The sequence below is a fragment of the Tyto alba genome, unplaced genomic scaffold (assembly GCF_018691265.1).
Source record: "Tyto alba isolate M040663 unplaced genomic scaffold, T.alba_DEE_v4.0 Super-Scaffold_39, whole genome shotgun sequence".
NCBI lineage: Eukaryota > Metazoa > Chordata > Aves > Strigiformes > Tytonidae > Tyto > Tyto alba.
In genome coordinates, this window is record NW_024881314.1 from 8,138,049 (window position 1) to 8,157,366 (window position 19,318).

Here is a 19,318-nt window from a genome sequence, read left to right on the forward strand (position 1 = left end):
CCGAATGCCGCTGTCGGTCCGTGCATGCCCGGGCCCGCGGGCAGCGGCGGAGGCGGGTGGGTGTGAGCCCGGGAGGTTTCACCCCCCCGCGGGGCCGGGCGGCTCCGCTGCGCTCCCGGGGCGGGGCCGCTTCCCCCTTCCCGGTTCCCGCTTCCCCCTTCCCGGTTTCCCCTTCCCGCGGGACCCCCCGGGCGGGGGGAACGAGCCCATGGCCAGGAAGGAGCCGCTGCTCAGCGCCCTTAAAGGTGAGCAGCCCCCCCTCTTCCCCTCCCGGGGCCGGTACCCGCCGCCTCCGGGGGCCCGGCCCCTCGCTGCACCGGTTTGACCGGACCGACGGCGGGACCGGGCGGGGGTTCCTCGGGCCGGGGGGGCTGCTGGGACCCCGCCGCCTGACCCGGGGGTTTCCACCCACGCTGCCGTACCTGCCCTTGACTTTGAGGAAGTTTACCTGAGTTTCCGCCCCGTGCGGCTGCGGAGGGGTCACATCCTGCCAGGGTGTCGAGCACCAGCGACCCACCCTGGGGCTGTGCACAGGCCTGTACCCATGGGTGCTGATGCTCCCCTCCCCACAGGCAGCGTGCTGCAGCTGCGGGAGAGTGGGGGGCCCTGCACGGACACCTCGCCGCACCTCGCCTCCCTCTGCCAGCTGCTGGAGAGCATCCTGCGCAAGGGGCTCCGACGTGAGTGGCCCTTCGTACCCGGGCGGGGGGTGGCAGCGTCACGGTGCCCGTGGCGAGGGGCCTCGCACTCCTTTTCTCCCCCAGAGCCAGCCTGGGGCTTCAGGAGACGGGATTACTGGCACTGGCTGGAGCAGCTTCCCACGGGGGACGGCGGCAGGTGAGCAACCCCGAGCCAATCTAGGAATAAAAACACAAGCCGTGGCGGCGACCATCGCGGTGCGTCCACCCCAAAGGGCGCGGGGAGGATGCTCCCATGAGCTGCCAAAGTTTCGGCCCCGAGCTGCTTCCCCTCTCCCCAAACAGGCCGACCCCTCTCTCCATCAGCATCCGGAAGGCGGGCAGCTGCGGGAAGGCGCGGACAGCGCAGGGCCGCGGGCGGCACTTTCTGCGCTTGGCTTTGCAGGAGAAGGTGCTGGCGGCGGCCGTGCGGCAGCTGGCACAGACCCCCCAGCTCCTGGAGGTGCAGCACACGGGGGGGGGTGGGGGGGGAGCCGCTACCTGTGGGTGCCAGGCAGCAAAACGGCGGCGTCATGGTGGCGTGTCTCTGCATTTCAGTTTTATGACCCGGCGAGCTCCATCCTCGGCAACGAAGACCTCCTGGGTAGGATGGTGGCTCCTCCGAGGAGGGATGTAACTTGCCCCCCGGGGTGGTTGTCGCAGGCGTTACGGCGCCGTGCTGCTGCGTGTGGGGAGGAAAACAGCCCACTGTGATTTTTCTAAGCCAAACTTAGCAGTAAAATCTAAATATGCTGCTGCAGTGATGAAAAAAAGAGGTGTAAATATTTAAACACGGTTTGAAACCATCTAAGGTTGGTTTTAGTGTCATGGGGTAAGAAAATTGCTTCTGAAGTGTCTTCCATATTATTTCTTTGTACCAAGGACGCTGGTTTAAGCAGAGCCAGCAGCCTGGTTTCGAGGGGAGCCCTTGGAGGCTGGGCCCAGGCTGCAGTCCTGCATGAGGGGTCACACGGGGGGGTTCGGTGCGATAAATGGCTGCGCTGCCTTGACAGGCTGCACCACACCATCCACAGCCACACTCCTTGGGGGGGCCAGGCCAGGGTGAAAGCCTTTAATCTTTTGATTATGATAAATAACCCCATGTTAAACCTGTACCTAGATGGCTTATAAATCACCCGCACTGCTGGTGCATGAGCAGATTGCAGATCTCCATCAGTGTAATTGCAAGGCTCGTGCAGGAGAGTCCAGGCAGCTTTGCTTTGCATTTAGGGGAAGGAATGGAAAGAAAGTTGCTCAGCAGCAGCGTTTGCTGTGAGCCTTGCTCTGAATTTGGGGAAATCAGGCATTGAGCTGCAGTGCTTCTCTCCCCACGCTGGCAGCAGGAGCCTGGGATGAGCCTCCAGCAGTAGCCTGGGTGCTGCGGTGCTGGGATGATCTCAGGGCCTCGCTCCCCAGGGCTCATTATTTTTGTCAAAAATGGCTTTGTTCAGACCTCTGCCATGTCCCCGTGAGGCTGTGGCTACCGGGAACCCAGCGGTGACGTTGCCTCTCTGTCCCTCTGCAGAGCCTTTCCTCTCGCTGCTGCTGGTGGTGACAGAGATGGATTTCTCCCTGGACCTGCAGGTACGGTGACGAATCGGCGGGGTGGTGGCTGGCACACGGCTGCCGGCGTGGGGCCCCGGCCACTTCCTCGCCGGGACCGATGGTGCTGATGCCCCTTTGTCTGCAGAATTGCAGCTTCTTGGACGAAAGCTGGCTGCTGCCGGTAAGAGCTCGTCTCTCCCCGGAGCTGTCCTCCCGCCACCTGGCCCTCGTTGAAAAGTCAAATGAGGAAGATAAGGAATGATTTGGTGGGGAGGGATTGCCACGCAACTCACCCGGCCACAGCCGGGGGTGAATTGGCTCAGGTTCACCAGCACGAGAGGAGCCGCCTCTGCCACCGAGGTCGGATTCTGCTGGGTGCCTGTGCTATCACCAGGAGCAGATCCCAGGGTTCCTAATAAAACCAAGCAAGAATAGTACCCAGGCCTAAATTGTTGATATAAATGATGTTTTCCCATGCTCCCTTCTCTGATTTCTTGCCAAAAAATCCCCATTTCCCTGGGCTGACATAGATTGCGTGTCAGTTGGTTTCACTCTTGGTTTTGCTAGGTGAAATATTGATGCATTTATTGACAACAGTGGGGATGCCTTGATGTCTTTTAAAAATGAAGAGCATTCCTCCACTGCCTTTTTAACCCCCTAAAAAATCCCCCCAAAATCTTGAGGTGACTTTGGGGCTGGTTATGGCGTGCACCGAGCCACAGCGCTGCTGCAGAGGCTGGGATCCTGCTGGCTTTTAGATATTTCTAACAGCAACTGCTCCCAGCCAAACTGGCCACGTTTTGGGTCCCTGGCTAATGCGATGTGACAGTAAGTGCTACCACAAATGGCAGCAGCTTTGGGGAGGAGTGGCAGCACTGTGTGGAGATGTGTGGGGCGAGGGCTCATTGCTGAGTTATGGCTTTACCTGCTGCTTTACCATCCCATCCCTCTAGCAGGTTTGTCCCTCCAGGGTCTGAGCACAGCCAAATCCCAGGAGAGGACAGGGACAAGCAGCCACCGATGGTCCCAACCCAGCCTCAGGTGCGGGGGACCAGCTTCTCCCCGGGCTCCCGAAGCCCTGATTTAGCATCAGTGCCAGAAATGATCCAGGGCGAGGGGTCCCCATCCTCCCTCTCAGCCTGGTCACACTCCTGGGGTGTCCTGTGGCCATTGCCAGGGCCACTGTCACCGGCCGCTCTCTTCCAGGTGTGCATCACTTACGAGACGGTCCCGTGCCGAGCGCTGGGCATGGTGCTCAGGTAGGAGCCCTTGATCCTCCTCTCTGCTCTCCAGCAGGTTCTGCACGCCACAGCACTCAATCCCCCCCCCCCCCAAAAAGGGGAGATAAATAGCCCGTTGAGACCACTGGGGCTGTCTCGGGTGCTTTTCTCCCCATCTGCTCAGCCTCACCAGTATCTGCTGTCCGTGAGGTGGCTTTTCCCTGACTCTGCGTATTGGTGAAACGTTACTGGTGGTACAAAAGGGCTGGGGAGCCGGACTGGGTCCCTGGGGGCTGAGCCGGGGCTCGGCTGCACCCCCAGGTACGTGGACGGCCGAGTCTTTGTCACCGAGGTGCTCCCCAAGAGTCAGGCGGAGGTGGACGAGGTGGTGCTGGCCGGCGACATCCTCGACGAGATCAACGGCTGCTCGCTGAGAAACGCCTACAGCGGGCAGGTGGGTGGGCACAGAGGGCTGGCGTGTGTCCCCCCCCCCGCATCAACCCCTCTCCTTCCCCCCCTCCATCCACCCCTCTGCTTCCCCCCCATCCCTCCAGGCCGGGGCTGTGCTGCAGAAGCTGAAGGGACAACCGCTCAGCTTCCGCCTGCTGCGGTGGCGGTGGCACGACGGGGGGGTCTACGAGCCGCTGCTGCCCTACCTGAAGGTCCTGAAGGAGAAGGAGCCCCAGTTCCAGCTCCAGCACGGCCCCCGGCGCAGGGGCTCGGGGGACCCGCGGAGGCTGCAGGGGGGCAGGTAGGTTCAGCGTTACGGGGAGCCCCAGGGCTGGGCTGGGGGTCGCGGCGTCGGGACAGCCCTGTGCCCACGCTACCCCCCCCATCTCCACTCAGGGCTACGGGGCCAAAGCTGCCCCTGTGTCCTGGGGAGGGGGGCTGTGAGCCTCTTCCCCTCCAAAAAGCATTGGGAGGATGCGTGGGGTCCTTGCTCTGATGCCCCCAAGCCCTTTTCTCCCCAGGCTGCTCTACAACCTGCAGTACCTGGGCCGGACCAGCGTCGGGAAGGTGAGGCGATGGGGCAGAGATGGTCTTAGGGGTGAATTGTCTCTTCTGGGTTTCTTTTCACATGCCCGTGGGTTATCCCTTCCTTCCCGCTTCGTTTCAGTATGGTGGCAAAGAGGTGCTGGGCCAGGCCATTCCCGCCGTGCTGGAGACACACTCGGCCGCGCGGGTGAGCGACGGGGCTGAGGGCATCCGGGGAAGGGCTCGCTGAGAAAACTGCAGGGAAATAATAAGGGCCCTGCCTGGGGATATTTTTTTCTGCCAGCTCCAGGTTCATTTGGCCTGGCTATTTGACACAACCCCCGCCTCTGTGAGGTTTTTTGGTTTTTGGGTTTGTTTGTTTGTTTGTTTGTTTTTGTTTTTGTTTTGTTTTGTTTTCTGGTTAGAAGCATCTCTGCAGCCAGGAGAGGAAAGTGCATTAAGGTTAAAAAAAAAATAAAATACAAGCACCTGCAGGAAAGCACTTGGAAAACGGTGGGGAGGCTGAGCCTGGTTCCAGGGGTGCTTAAGGTCACTGTTGCTTGAGCCTTTGGCAGGGTTGTTTGTGAAAAGATTCAGGTGTGAGAGCACTGGATGGTGAAAAAAGGGACAGCACAGAGAAAAGTCCTTGAAAAAGCTGCGCTTGACTGGGCTTTGTCACCTCTGCTCTTGAACAATGTCTTGTAAGTGTTTGATTAAAACTAGAGCTCAGATGCTGTGATGACTGGGACTTCTTCCCCCTCCATCCCCCATTTAGGAGGTTTTATTTGATGTGAAGGAAGCAGAAGTCCTCGTGCAGGAGAAGACTTCTTCCAAGGTAAACGAGTGACATCCAAGGGCCGGGTGACTCCCGAGGCTGCCGCTCTCGCAGCACAGGGAGCCTGGCAGGATGGATCGTGGGGCCAGTTTAACCCAGGAATGGGGATGATGGCCCGGCTGCAGCCCCCATCCCGTCCCCCGCGCAGCTCCTGTGCCGCTACCCCTACCCCGCCATCTCCTGCGTGGGACGCTGCGTGGACAGCAGCAATTTATTTGCCTTCTGCGTGGTGTAAGTGTTGCCTCCGGGCCCTGGGAGGAGCGGTGGGGGGGGGATACAGAAGGATGGGGGTCTTAAAAAATAAACAAGTGACATCCAGCCCAGCCGCGGGGTCGCTGGTGCGGTTACAAGCCAGGGCTGGGATTTCAGAGCCGCTCTCTCTGCCGGCTCCTGTATGTGTTTCCATTTTTAGCGCTTCCCCGGGGAGCCCCGACGGGAGCATGTTCGACTGCCTGGTGTTTGCATCGCGTTCCGAGCAGGAATGTGAGGAAATTGTCAGGAGGGTCGGTAAGGGAACGGTTTATGTCTTCAGATATCATCACAGGGAGATCGTGGGATACCGAGAAGTGCTATTCTGGTCCACCGCATGCAAAATCTAACTTAATTTCTTTTTGTTGAGGTTACGAAGATTAATAGATACTTTGATACACTTTGATACGGTTTTTCTGGTGGGTTTGGGTTTTGTGTTGTGTGGGGGTTTTTGTTGTTTTGTTTTGTTTTTGTAAGAACTGCTAGACAATCATTTTATTTTAAGAAACAGCTTCTAGGCATTCCCAGATGGTTCATTGTTTCCACTAAGAACTTGGAGGAAGCATTGTTTTCGAGGGATGTTATTTTAAAACATAGTTTTCCTGCAGGAGCCCAGCCTGCTACTGCAGTTCAGCACCAAATCAAGCATTCACAAATCCCATCGCTTGGAATTCTTATTTTTAACCTTCCTCAGTGCAAAGCTGCATAGTACTTCCCAAATTCCACAGCTCCTGGGCCACCGAGGACCCTGTTTCTGTGGGGACATCCCTGTCAGGTGTCCCCTGGACGGGCTGTACTCCCAGGACAGACCTGCCCAGGTGATTTACTGGTGATCACTCAGCATCTGCTAAAGCTTGAGACAGCGCTTAACTTTGATCCAGGCCTTTAAAAAGCATGTACATGTTTCCCTACACGTTTAGCAGTGAGGAAAATACTTGTTTGCAACCTAACTTTGCACCATTTTAGCACCTTTTCAGCAGCTCCGGGGCAGATGCCGGTATCTGCGTTTGTTGGAGCACCCTCGGAGCAGCGTAGGGCAGGGTGCTGAGGACGTTGCGCAAGAGCGCAGGGTAAGGAGCGCCTGTTCCTCCAGCTGCAGGATTTAAGCACACGCAGTGGTTTGTCTGAGAGGGGAGCCCTGGCCCCAGCCCCCCCAGCAGCAGGACAGGTTCCCGGCTGGCACAAAGGAAGCGCCATGAACGCCCCTGAGCCACCACCCCAGCGAGGGCCGGCGCTCCCTGGCACAAACCTTCCGTGTTATTCCTCCCGAAACGCCTCTTCTGCCACAGCACTTTGAATTTTATTGAAATAAATCAAGCTCAGCTGGCTAAACTACTTCCCTGTGCTACTTTACTCTAGCCCTACTAGTGCAGCCTGTTCGTTAAGAGCTGGCCTCACCATTCAATTTAAATGTTAATTACCTGTTTCAGCTGCAGTCCGAGCAGCTTTCCTCTACCCCAGCCTAACAAGGCCTGCTGAGAAAACCAGACCTGTCTTAGCAGAGGCCTAAGAGCTGTTCTGAAGTGAAGGTTTGTGTATAATCCCATTTCATCAAAAAAAGCTTAGATGGGAAATGAGAATCTTATTGAGCGCCCCATTCCAGTTTGCTCAACAGCCCATCTGCTCTCAGGTTGTATAATTAGCTTTCCCACTTCATGCCTTCCCGTGCTGGCTGCTGTTATTAACCAGGACTTAGTCACACAGCCAGATCCCACAGAAACTCGCCTGGGTTTTGCTTCAGGCAGAGCAGTCACACCACCAAAATAAACTTCCCCTGCATCTACTGGAAAGGAGGAGGGAAAAAAAAAAAAAAAAAAAAGCAGTGTAGTTCCAGAGTTGTGCCTGAATAGCAAGCACTAATTAAGATTTATGAATAAAAAAACACCAAGCCAAAGCCCCCCCAGCAGGCTGGTGCCTGTCAGGGTGTCCCTCCTCCAACCCCAGAGCCAGGGCTCCAGAAGCCCCCGAAAGCCCCCAGGGCCAGGTCTCCTTTTTATTGACAAAAATGTAAGTTGGCAGAGCAGCACTTCAGGGTTACAGGCACCTACTGCTGACCTACGGAGCCAGGAGGAAGCTTCTTCAAGCCCATACAAACCAAATGACAAAGACTCCTCACATGTGAATGTAAAACATTTAATTTAAAAATGTTGACACTACAATATATAAAATAGCTATTATAAATGCACATAGTGTATTCTATAGCTGCCAGGTTTACGTTTTTAGGAAACTGTAAGTTACACTGTGGTTAAGACTTGTAGTTTCACCCTCTGAAAAAGTCCACATTTGATCACAGTGATGTATGGTCAGACTAACAGCCCCAATTGTTAAACACTTGGATCAAGTCATAACCAGTTTTATTGCAAAAGGACCCTGTACACATTTATATCAATTCTAGTACCTTACAAGTTTAGCTACCCAACAAGTCATTAACATACAGAAACATGCATGAGAAGCAAGAAAGATCACCCATCCCTTCTGCATATTAGCAACTTGTCACTCCTGAGCAACAAGGCTCAACATCACTGAGGTTTATGTGAACAGTCACTTTTAGCATTCATCCTGAGTGAAAGATGGAATGACTTAAGTACAAATGCAACATATTATAAACAATTTCTTACAAAAAAGTCACAAATTAAAACCAAAGTATTTTACAGAATTTACTACAAAACACCATAAAAACAGCCTTCACTTAAGCCCTCTCCCCCCGTATCCTGCGAGCCAACTGGATATCTTTGGGCATGATGGTGACTCTCTTGGCATGGATGGCGCACAGGTTTGTATCTTCAAAGAGACCCACCAGATACGCTTCGCTGGCCTCCTGTTTCAAGAGCACAAGAAGAAACGTCGTTAGAAACCCCCAGTGAAGCGTGCTCAGCACCGCCAGTGCCGAGGCCGCGAGCATTAAATACCTGCAGCGCACCGATGGCTGCACTCTGGAACCTCAAGTCCGTTTTGAAGTCTTGAGCGATTTCCCTGACCAGCCGCTGGAAAGGCAGCTTGCGGATCAGCAGCTCCGTGGACTTCTGGTAGCGACGGATCTCACGGAGGGCGACGGTGCCCGGCCTGGGTGGAGGGGGAGGGAGGGAGCGGGTGAGCCGGGGTGGGGGCCGCGGCAGCGCTGGGCCGGGCCGGGCCGAGCCTTACCTGTAGCGGTGAGGCTTCTTGACGCCGCCGGTAGAGGGGGCGCTTTTCCGGGCCGCCTTGGTGGCCAGCTGCTTGCGCGGAGCCTTCCCCCCAGTGGACTTGCGGGCAGTCTGCTTTGTACGGGCCATTTTTCTTCACTTACCTAGGGAGACAGGGCAGGCGTCACGCACAGGGCCCAGCTCTCTCCAGCCCCGCGGCAGCAGGACCCGCCAGGCCCGGAAATTTTTTTTTATCCACCCCCATTCCCCTCTCCACCTCCGCGCCGTCCAATCCCCCTCAAGTCGCAGAAACGGCAGATGTCGGCGAACTGTGTGTTCCCCCCTCCTCCTCCGCCACTAAGGCGGGCAGGCGGCCAGCGGCCTCCCCCGGGAGGGGGGAGGAGGAGTCACGGTTCCCCCCCCCCTCCCCGCCCCCGCTTCGTGTCGTGGCCCGGCCGCTCCCCTCCCCGGGGGTAAACGGACTGAGTCATGCCGCCTCCCGCTTCCTCCTGGGCCGCCCCAGGGAGTGGGGGGGGATGGGAACCGGCCGTGACTCCGGGCACGTAGGCAAGGCCCAGCCTGCCCGCCAGGGAGCGGGAGGAAGCAAGGTCACTAACGGCCGCACAGCCCCGCCACGGAACGCGCCCGCCGCTACTCACCGCTCAGAGAAGAAGGAAGCCGCGGTGCCGGTAGCGCTGCGCACCGAAGCCTGCGCTGCTGCTGCTGCCGCCCAGCCGCTCCGCAGCCAACCACCCCCTCACTGCGCCCGCCCCGCCGCGGGGACTCGCTTTTTATAGCGGGGGCGGCACACGGCGCGGTGACCTCACAATGCCTGGAAGCAGCGCGCCGTACCATTGGTCGGGACCGCCGCCGGCGCCGTGGCGTCACGACACACAAAGGCCGTGCTCCGGTTCCTCGGCGCTGATTGGGCGCATGCCCGGCCGCTGATTGGTTGTTAAAGTAGGCGCCCGATTGGGTACTGTGAGGCGAGAAGGGGCCAATCGGCGGCGGGCGGGCGCTCTGCGCGCTGATTGGACGAAACGGGGCACGGTTTGGATCCTACCCTTTGTTGCAAAGCTCCACAATGGGAAGTCAATAGGAGCGGGGCGAGCGGCGGCGGGGCGCGGCGGGGCGGCTGGCTCCCCCCGGGCACCCCCCCGGCACAGCCCCGGCGGCCCCCGCCGCCCGCCCGGCCCGCCCCCCCGCTTCCCCCGCCCCCGCCTGGAAGCGCCTTTCCCGGCGTGTGCTGCGGAGGCGCCGGGCGGGGGGCTGCGAGCGGCGAGGGCCGGGCCAGGCCGCGGGGCCGGCCGGGCACGGGGGGCGGTGGGTCCGATCCCCCCCCCCCCCCCCCCGCCCCGGGAGCCGCAGCCCGTGGGGAGCGGCGGCTCTCGGGCTGAGGCGGGGGAGCCTCCGGTGTGGGGCGGTTCGCCCGCGCCCCCCCCCCCCCCCCCCCGGGGCGGCGGGGACGGGGGAAGCCCCTCGCAAGGGAGCGGGGTCTGTCGGTGCCGGCGGGCAGCGCGCAGGAGGGGCTGGGGCTGTGCCCCGCTGTGCCTCCCTTCCCTGAGTCCCACCGGTTTCGGGGGGGGCTTCTGCTTCAATGCAAAGGCGAGTGGCAAAGTTTCGCTGCAAGTAGAATGCCAGAATGCGTGGTAGCATCGAGGAAGATAAATAGCAATTAAATAAAAAAGGCTGTCTTTTGGGGGAAGTTGCTGCCATAAGTGATACCTGACTATGTATTACTATTGCATTGTACTTGTAGCAACTGCTGGGAGCAGAGGCAGGTCCCTGCCCCCATGGGAAGGGTACCACAGTCAGAACGGGTCCCACACGCCCCGCGGTTGTAGCATGCAGAATATATAGTGAACATAAACAGACGCCTGCTTAACCTCTGCTCCTAAAGGTATCCCTGACCTCCGCAAACCAGAGCGCAGCTGGAGTCAGACAGACTTTGCGTGAGGTTGTGCATCCTCCCCGAATGTGTAAGTCTCTCAGGCTGATGCCCGGTGCTGCGGGCAAAGCCGGGATTGCCGTGGCGCAAGAGCTCGGCACGTAGGGAGAGTGTCTCCTGCTCCGGTAAGTCAAGCAAACGCCCGCCAATATGGTGCGACAGGACCATCACGTGTGCCCGGGCCCAGGCTGCCAGAGGGACGTCGTCTCCTCTGCCTCTGGTCCTTATTTTCAGGTTAATTTTCTCTCTTGTGAAGGAAAATGTTAATTATTTATCAGACAAAAAGCTGCATATCAATGGAATGACTTGGGAGGTGTCAGTAAACAATCATTTGCATTGCCCGTGTTGTAGAAAATTTGAAGTAAAGAATTCCCCTTTCATCTGAGTTGTCCGTGCTTAGGAAGAAGAAATCTAGACGCCTCCTCTGATGATAACAGCATATACTTTAAATGTGTTATTTTTCCACTGTCACTAATGCCAGGAGACCAGTACTTTATGTTTGTTACCTGGAGCTGAGAAGCTCCTTAGATACTTCCTTTCTCATGTTTTCATAGCAATGGCTGCTTACGCTTCTAATTTTAGAGAGACTTTTGATTTTTTGCTCTCTTTAAGACTGGAGAAAAGCCGTGCATCCTCTCGGATGAAGCAGGCTGAGGGATGGGCGTACACGCCAAAGCTGCAGAGAGCAAAGGAGCAGAAGGTGAGCGGGATCTGCGCAGAGGTGGAAGTTACTGCGCCCTGGGCACACGTACCTGGCACCTCCCAAATGTGTCCCTGCTGCCTGGCAGAGTGTGGGTTGAGTTGTCCCCCTCTGTGAAACAAGAGAACTGGAAGAAGAAACGGTGTCAGTACCAGATCGTAAATATCAGTGTATGAGGATTCTGGCCTGTGGTTTCTGAATCCCTGTCTGTGATGTGCATGACGATGGTGTTTTCAGTGCAATTAGTTGATAATTAAAGGGTGTTTTCTGTAGGTTCATCGCTGACAGTGATTTTGTGTTGGCTATACAGGTGTGTATGTATAGACATTAACTGAAATACCTCCACACATATGGACTTATGAAAAATTGTCCTACTTGACCAAGAGCTACATGATTACAGTACTTCAGTCTCTCGTGGAGGGTTGTTAGACAAATAAGAAGCTATTAATATTCTGTGACTTATTTCTGCAAATCCAGGGGAATAGGCTATTAAATTACCCCAGTAAAGGCCTGCCCACAGTGAATGCTGAATCCATGTAAACGGGAATTTAAAAAGTTATTTCCCTTCCCAAAACAGCTGCACAGGCAGCACGCAGACCAGGCCCAAAAGTTTATTATTAACATCGTTCACCCTGCGCGTGCTGGCAGAGTTAAAAAAAGGTGTTTGCCTTATAAATCCTCGCTGACCTCTGCCACACAGCTCGAGGATCCCAGTGAGGGATGTGGTTCTGTGTGGAGCCCAAGAGATCAAAGTCCTATTAAAAGAAACCGGTATCATTTCCTCCCCCCGGGAGAGAAGGTAATTTAGAGAGGAAGCTCTTTGCATGGGAATTCAGCAGCTTCCTCGGATACGGCTCCTTCAGGGTGGGTTTTCTCCCCGGGGAGAGGACAGGGAGCCCGTGTGAGCTGCTGACGACCCAGTGTCCGGCGGGCTTTGGTGTCACCCCCTCGGAGGTAGGTTCTCCACGCGGCTCACCGGGCCTTCCTCCTCCTCCTCCTCGGGACCGCAGTGCTATTCCCGGGCACTTCCTGGACGGCGTTGTCCCGTGGGTGGGGAAGGCCACGGAGCGACGAGAGATGCCAACACTAAAATAACCCTTTGGCCGGGACGCCGCGCTCCTGCGTCCGCGTTCCGTCCCTGCGGTGGAGGGAAGAAGGGGGGGGGAGGAAGGAAGCGAAGCCGCCTGCCACAAATAACTCCCCATCCTCTCGCAGGTCTCCCGGCCCTGCCTCCCCCGCACCTTTCCCTGCCTGCCCGGAGGGGTCACGCCGTTCCCGGCGCTCGGTGCCGTTCTCGGGGCTCGGTGCCGCCTCCGGGCCGGCCCCGGCGATGCGGCCTCACGGGGAGTGGCGGTGGGGGGGGCGCAATCCCGCCCCGCCGCCAGGGGGCGCCCTGGCACGCCGCGCCCCCCCCCCCCCGCCTTCATCCTTTCCTTCCCGGACTACAAGTCCCGTCGCCCCCCCCGCGCGGCAGGAAGCGCGGGCCGGGCCGGGCCGCCGCCGCGCAGCCCCCTGGGAGTTGTAGTCCCCGCCGGCCGGAAGCCGCCGCCCGCCGCGCCCGGGGTTGGCGGCGCGCGCGCGCGCGGCGGGACTACAAGTCCCACCCCGCCCCCCCCCCCTCCCTCTTCCCCCCCCCCCCGCCCCCCCCCCCGTAGCACCCGGGGCGGCAATGGCGGCGGCGGCGCCTGCGCGCGGCGCCCTCCGTGCGGACCGCGCACAGTGAATAATAAAGGGTCTCCTCCGGCGGCGGCGGCGGGAGCGGAAGGCGGGAGGCATGTCCAAGGGCCCGGTGGCGAGCGGCCCCGCCGCGGCCGGGCCGGCGAGCGCCGCCAGCGCGCTGCAGGCGCAGCCCGAGAAGCCGCAGCACTACACGTACGTAGCGAGAGCTTTCCCCGCCGCCCGCCCGCGCGCCAACACGCGCCTGACGTCAGCGGGCGGCGTGCGGCACGCGCGCACGGAGACCCCGCCGCCCGCCCGCCCGCCCGCGCGGCACCGGCGGGAACCGGCCCCAACCGGCGCGGGCCGGCGGGTCCCGCCTGCAAGGGGGGGGGAAGGGGCGGGGGATGAGCCGCCCCCCCCCCCCCCACCGCCGCGGGTCGCGCCGACCGTGACGCACCGGCGGCCTCGGCCTCCCCCGGTTGTGTGTGTTTGGGGAGGGGCGGGGGGGGGCTGTCGGCCGCCATGCCATCCCCGGCCCCTGCGAGGGGGCGGCCGGCCGGTTGTCATCTCTGCGCCCTGCCGTCCACCCTCGGCGGGGGGGGGGGGGGGGGGTCTCCCTGCGCGCCCTCACGCCGGTGTCTTGGCTCCTTCCCACGCGTGTGGCACCTCAGGCGGGGAAGTGACACACGCGTGGTGGCGGCACTTTGGGGTGCTGGGGCTCCTCGCGTCGTGGCAGCCCGGGGTTGTCACCCCAGTTCTCCACCCCCGGGGGGGGGGGGTGTCCTGGGGCGCCTGGTGAGGGAGGGCATCGCGGGGAGACGGGCGCCGCGTTCACCCCAAGGGCTGAAACCCCTGCGGCTCAGCACTGCGAGGGGTGGCTTGAGGGGGTGCCCCTCGTCAGGACAGGCGGCTGTGAGAAGCTGCTCACGGGTGAGCTACGGGAACATTTTACACGTGTGTATGAGAAATATCCCCTGTAGGACACGTTACATGAAAGTCACAAGAAGTGTTTGTCCTGTTCCCGCCTTTTACACCGCTCGGGTGCGATCCCTCTCTGAGGGAAACACGGTGCGTACCCACTCCTGGTGTGTATCGCCTCGGTGCCTCAGTTGGAGGCTTAGTGCTGGAATGTGGCTTCCCTAAGCAAAAAATACCGTTTCAGTGTATTGTCCCAAGGATATACAACCTCCTGGAGTTTGTGCTGTGTGAAGTTGGCCTGGAATAAGTTGTTTGGGTTGGAAGGTGTGGCGATGAGATTTAGTTCTTTTGCAATAGGGATAACGGGGTGGATTGATAGTGAGAGTTGTCTTTGTGACGATGGGCTGGTGATGGATTTATAATGGATGGAAATAGGTCAGGTGTTCCCTGTCCTCCTTAAAAGGAAAAAGTTTGGGACTGTTCCTTGTGAACAAAGTATGTGTGCTGAACTGTCTACCCTTATCATTATAGGGTGTTGTCTACATACAGAAAAAATGTCATACAAATTACCCGTATCTCTCACTTGTGTTGATGCCCCCACCCACAATGAGAAGGGCAGGTTCAGAGTGTGGTCTGTGTTCTTTTAGTTCGCATTTTCATAAAGCTGCTGAGGGACTTTGCTGCATTCACACTATGATGCATGGAATAAAAAGAGCTGCAACAAATGCAGAGGCAGGGATCCGTAGAACCCGTATGCCTGCTGCAGGGATCGCAGGCTGTTTGACATCCTCTTCCTTCAGACTGCTCAGGGTACCGAGTCTGTGGCAGGAGGGCTTCTAGGTTTTACGTCCATCGTGAAGATCCTGTTGCGATCTTCAGGGAGGTGGCAAGCTACAGCCTCATGGATTGCTTTATTTCTAGTGGTGTCTACAGTTAAAGTTTGACAGCTTTATAGGAGAAATTGGCATGAAGGAGTCTGCTAGGGCTGTTGCTGTAGTGGTAAAAGAGGGTACAGGTGGAGTACAGAGGGAGAGGTGGAGTAACACCGATGACACAAGAATCAATCAAAAGCGAGAGGGGGAAAAACCCAAGTGACAAGAAGAATGAGGTAGAGAGATTATACGTACACTAGGTAGAAGACGATGAAGGTGGTAACATGGCTAAGCATGACCTTGTAAACAAGGATATCAAAGATGAGGAAAGAAACAGTGGAAGAAAAGAGTTCAAGAAATGGGAGGAGAAGGAGGAACCCAGTAGCTGAAAAGGACAGAGGAAGAAAGTGGAACAGTGTGGAACAAAGTTGGTGGTGCAATTAGCTGCTTTCCAATGGGCAAAACATGCATTTTTCAGATGGATGCTAAAAATACTTCAGTGAAAACAGTTGCAGAGAAGCTGAATAACCACAAGTGAAGGATGGGTTTGGGGGCTGCAGAGTGCTGACAGCAGGATGCGAGCCATACTTTGAAAGTCTTGGTTTTGTACACTAGGTCACATCATACTGTAAACCTCCTTCTGATAACATATGGGAACTTATTTGGTGGTCGTGCATGTGAACAAGTTGTATGTTGTCAAAACGTAAATATTTTCTTCCTTTTTTTTTTTCCTTAAATATAGTTTGTTTCTGTAAAATGACATGAAGGTTACAAGTTGTAAACTCAAGTAAGCTTAATTATCTGCATACTTTGCTGTTCCCTGGGGACAGGCAATCTGGTGCTGGGGAGCTCAGTCTTGGAAAGTTTTGGTTGTATTTGTTAGGAAATGCTCCAATTTCCATATTAGTGTCGATTTTTAAACTCTTGGTATTATTTGCATGAGACTTTTAGGTACTTTGAACTGCAGTTCTAGGTCCTGTCAGTAAGCCTTTGTATTTGTTCTAGATATACAGCAAAAGAAAAGCTGAAAAAAAAAGAACTAGTGATGCTATCTCACACCTTTGGCAGTTGGCTGGCAGAAGAAGAGCCTAAAAAAACCCCTTTGATTGTGTCCTTGGTAGTAATTGTAGCGTGCAGTTGGATGTTCCTGGAGGCCAAGTCATTCTGGTATATGCCAAACTTCTCTATTTAGTTATGAGTGGCTTGTTTCTCATCTGAGGATCTGGTATTTGGTTTGTAGACGTCATGTGAGTAATGAAATACTCAACACCTCTGGGTTGCTGGATTAGAGACTTCTGCGCGTGGCCGTTCCTTGCGATCCCACAGCTCACGTAGCAGGATGAGGTCAGGGTGCTCCTCGGAACAAAGGGGTGAGCTGGGCTCCTGTCTGGGGCACCTGCGGGCCGGCGTGGCTTTGATCTGCTTTGGGCGATGTGCTGTGCAGGGCTTAGTTGATTGCTCATAGTGGGAAGTGGATTTGGTCTGGGTATGCTCCATCAAACCTCAAGTGAGAATTGGCTTCGTGCCGTTTCTTAGCTCTAGCTGGCACGGTTGTTTCTGTCTGTATCTATCTCTGTCTTTTAATGTGTTATCTACAAATGTGGATAGAGGCTGAGTTCAAAGAAACTGAAAGCAAGTGATCAGTCACTTGGAGTTGTAGATACTGAGTACTAGGGTGTACTTTTGTTTTAGTATGGTATCTCCATTTGGCTGTTGCTGTTTTCATTGGTTTTTCAGTCAGACGAGTCTCTTTAATTGCGAATTGTAAAGATTGTATCCACTGCTTGGGTGTTTATTGATCTGGCAGAATTTAGATGAGTGAAAGTGGAGCAGTCCTTTGTTCACTGTGCATTCACCTGAAAGTCAGACAGGTTAATAACTCTGCAGGAAGGCAAACGTTCCGGTGAAGATAAATTAACCCATTTAATAAAAAGAACCTGAAGAGTACCTTCATTCTAGCTTATTCAAAATACACATGCTCAAAAGCAGTGTTGAAACTATTCTGATTTAGGTGATAAACTCTTTGGGACACAGATTTGTGGGACATAACCCAGATGATCGCCATTCGAGATAATTCTCCTGAGTGTGCCCATCTTAAATATGAGCAGCCATCCTGTAAATAAACTTCAGGTTTCCATGTCCCTGCAGGCTGTACCCTCACTTGAGTTCTGGACTGAGATGCCTGGGAGCACATCCTGTCCTTTATACTACAGCAAGATAAGCTTTGCGATTATGCCTTTGCAGTATAAAAGACAAAAAAACGTGTCTTTCCTTTTGCGTGAGGGGAGGAATTGTGGGAAATTCCTGAAGGATTAGTATACCCTGTAAGTAGTGCTAGACCTGCAGGTTGACCGTGCTGTCATGTTAGTGACTGCTGGCTTGCATTCACCCAAGCTTTATCTTGCAACCATTTTGATGCCAGCCGTTTAGAGGTAGAAGGACTGGTGCACTTGAGAGTGAAGGACATTTTAAGTGGGGATGAAAATCAGGTTGGTGCAATGCTTTAGTTACAGCTCACATCCAAGACATTTCTGTATCTGCATGTTTTTGAGTAGTGCCTTGTCTGGTAGTTTCTTAGCCTTAAATAGGATCTCTGATTAGGACAGCGATGGAAATATGGGCAAAGAAGAAATGAAAATAGCAAAATCATAGGTGGACTTGGATTTCAATGAAGAGCTGGCATGCACAGTCTTATTTATCTCAAAATCTTGTCTTTAAATTCTTACTCAAAACCAATGGCACACAAAAACGCACCTCAAAGCATTTGTAGTAGCAGAGAGTAATCCTTATCTTCTTATCAGTGGATAGTGTCTTATCACTGGCAGGGTGAACACAGCATGTCTGATCTCAAATGTGCAGACTGAGTGTCTGTGGAAAGAAAACCAAAAGCCAGATGTGTAGCTAACACGTTCTCAGTTGTTGCTTTTTCTGTAAGTGGCTTGCTCTTCTAGAACCCTTAGTGTATGTCTGCATAGTCTGTTAGATTATACTTTTGATGTGCTTGAATTGGGTGGTCTTCACGACCTAGCAAATACATTTAGGCTTTTGAAACTGTTTTTAGAAACCTTTCGTGTTCTTTTTAAACCATCAGGGCTCTTAAAATAACAAACTGTTGCCCTAATTCTGCTTCGGTTTTACTGATGACAACTCTTAGATCAATAAGCTGATATGGACTTGCACAAAAATAGAAACTAGCCCCGTTGTTTAAATAAAAAACCAAACCCAAACCAAAACTCCCACAAACAGCCCAGAAAACAAAAACAACAAAGAAAACCCTATGCGTTTTTAGGTTTTGTATCTGGTGATAATGTTGGAGATAGTTAGGAAAGCACAGAATAAACCAGGGGCTTATCAGCAGTCTACTACATCATTACCTGTAAATGTCAGCTGGTCAGGGAAGTATAAGCTGGTTTTTATTGCTATTTTTTAAGTCTGTGTGAACTCCACTAACACAAGTCCACCGCAAACTGTTATTAGGAAGTGTGAATAGTTACAGGAAGTTGGAAATATAAAGTACTGGAGTGTGAACAGGAAGGGCTGCCTTCGCAGTATGTGCTTACCGCCGAATACATACACTGAAAAATAACATTCTAGATGTTTTGGCTCTTCAGAGGATGAGTGTCAAGCCTGTAGCTTGAGAGATGGGCTGATGGGTGATGTGGGTTGTTTGGGCCCGACCAGAGAGGCTCTGTGCAGGACTGCGCTGTCCTGCCGATTAGCGCGTGTGTTGAGGCAGTAAGGTATTTTTTTCTCCCTTGTGTTGAAGTGGGACTGGAGCTGTGTTTGCTTGCTACATATACTCTGAAGTGAGTACTTTTGGATATCAAAAGTGACAGGGAACTCACATACAGATAACTGCTGTATAGGTGGCATATACATATTTTGCAGAGTGAAAAGCTGCATGTACCGCTTTGACATTTTCAGAATTAGTTTTGGTTCGGCAAGGCTTGGTATTTCAAAAATCGAAAACTCTGAAAAAGAGGAGAGGGATTAAATCATGCAGAATTGTTCCAACTTGGAAAATGGTTCTTTCAATTTTTTGATTAAAAAGTATTGTGTTAATGCCTATACATTGCTTACAGTAGTGTAACTTTTTGTGGCATAGGAGACAAAATTAAAACTGATAATACTTTTAGAAAACCTCAGAGCTTAGAGTTTCCCACTATATCAATTTTTCTCATTTTGTAGGCTTATATATTGTCTATTTTTTTTTTATATTGTGTGGCTTGATTTTAAGGAAAATTCTGTTGGAATTCAGTATTTTAGTGTTCTCTAGACCTGTTCTTTGCACCAGAATAAGGTTTTTCTAACTTCTGTGAGCAGTAGAAATGAGCAGCTTTCTTGTTACAAAGGGTCTGACCAATGTCCTCTGGAAAGTCTTCGTACAGTGCATTACAGCATTTCTGCCTAGCTGCTTGCTGGTTGCTGCTGCCCCTGTAACAGCGTGGCGGGAGGGAATGTGTCAGTACATCAGTTAATCACACTTATTGTGTAGCATATTAGCATGAGCTAAGTGTCACTGGTAGACTGTGTTAATATACCAGGCTGTGAACTGGAGCAGCCAGAGAGCAGGCACACGTTCCCTTCCGTTAACTCTG

The 19,318-nt window shown here is 54.5% G+C and overlaps 3 protein-coding genes across 13 annotated transcripts in view; 2 read left to right on the forward strand and 1 right to left on the reverse strand.

Annotated features, from left to right (window-relative positions):
- Positions 1 to 135: 135 nt before the first annotated feature.
- On the forward strand, positions 136 to 6,836 carry LOC116964051. Of its 4 annotated transcripts, none has more exons than XM_042802547.1 (16): positions 136 to 245; positions 573 to 680; positions 765 to 837; positions 984 to 1,140; positions 1,236 to 1,281; positions 2,203 to 2,261; positions 2,368 to 2,403; positions 3,429 to 3,481; positions 3,764 to 3,896; positions 3,997 to 4,193; positions 4,414 to 4,459; positions 4,560 to 4,625; positions 5,193 to 5,252; positions 5,401 to 5,483; positions 5,665 to 5,759; positions 6,468 to 6,836. In XM_042802547.1, the coding sequence occupies exons 1-16, from the start codon at positions 209 to 211 to the stop codon at positions 6,605 to 6,607; spliced, it is 1,389 nt and encodes a 462-aa protein (XP_042658481.1). In that variant the 5' UTR covers positions 136 to 208; the 3' UTR covers positions 6,608 to 6,836. The 4 variants fall into 4 exon arrangements, with proteins under 4 accessions (XP_042658481.1, XP_042658483.1, XP_042658484.1 ...); XM_042802549.1 differs by having other exon boundaries at positions 6,482 to 6,836; XM_042802550.1 differs by having other exon boundaries at positions 6,595 to 6,836.
- Positions 6,837 to 7,618: 782 nt separating this feature from the next.
- On the reverse strand, positions 7,619 to 9,413 carry LOC116964072 (histone H3.3A). Its single transcript, XM_042802287.1, has 4 exons — positions 9,283 to 9,413; positions 8,646 to 8,787; positions 8,411 to 8,564; positions 7,619 to 8,319 (listed from the first exon to the last, which is right to left on the reverse strand). Exons 2-4 carry the CDS (start codon positions 8,771 to 8,773, stop codon positions 8,191 to 8,193), a joined length of 411 nt encoding a protein of 136 aa, XP_042658221.1. The 5' UTR covers positions 8,774 to 8,787; positions 9,283 to 9,413; the 3' UTR covers positions 7,619 to 8,190.
- Positions 9,414 to 12,935: 3,522 nt separating this feature from the next.
- UNK (unk zinc finger) overlaps positions 12,936 to 19,318 on the forward strand; it is a 46,024-nt gene continuing 39,641 nt past the window's right edge. For all 8 annotated transcript variants that reach the window (XM_042802288.1, XM_042802292.1, XM_042802293.1 and 5 more), the window contains exon 1: positions 12,936 to 13,143. In XM_042802288.1, the coding sequence (XP_042658222.1) occupies positions 13,046 to 13,143 (98 nt within the window). In that variant the 5' untranslated portion in view covers positions 12,936 to 13,045. The remainder of the gene's footprint in view (positions 13,144 to 19,318) is intronic.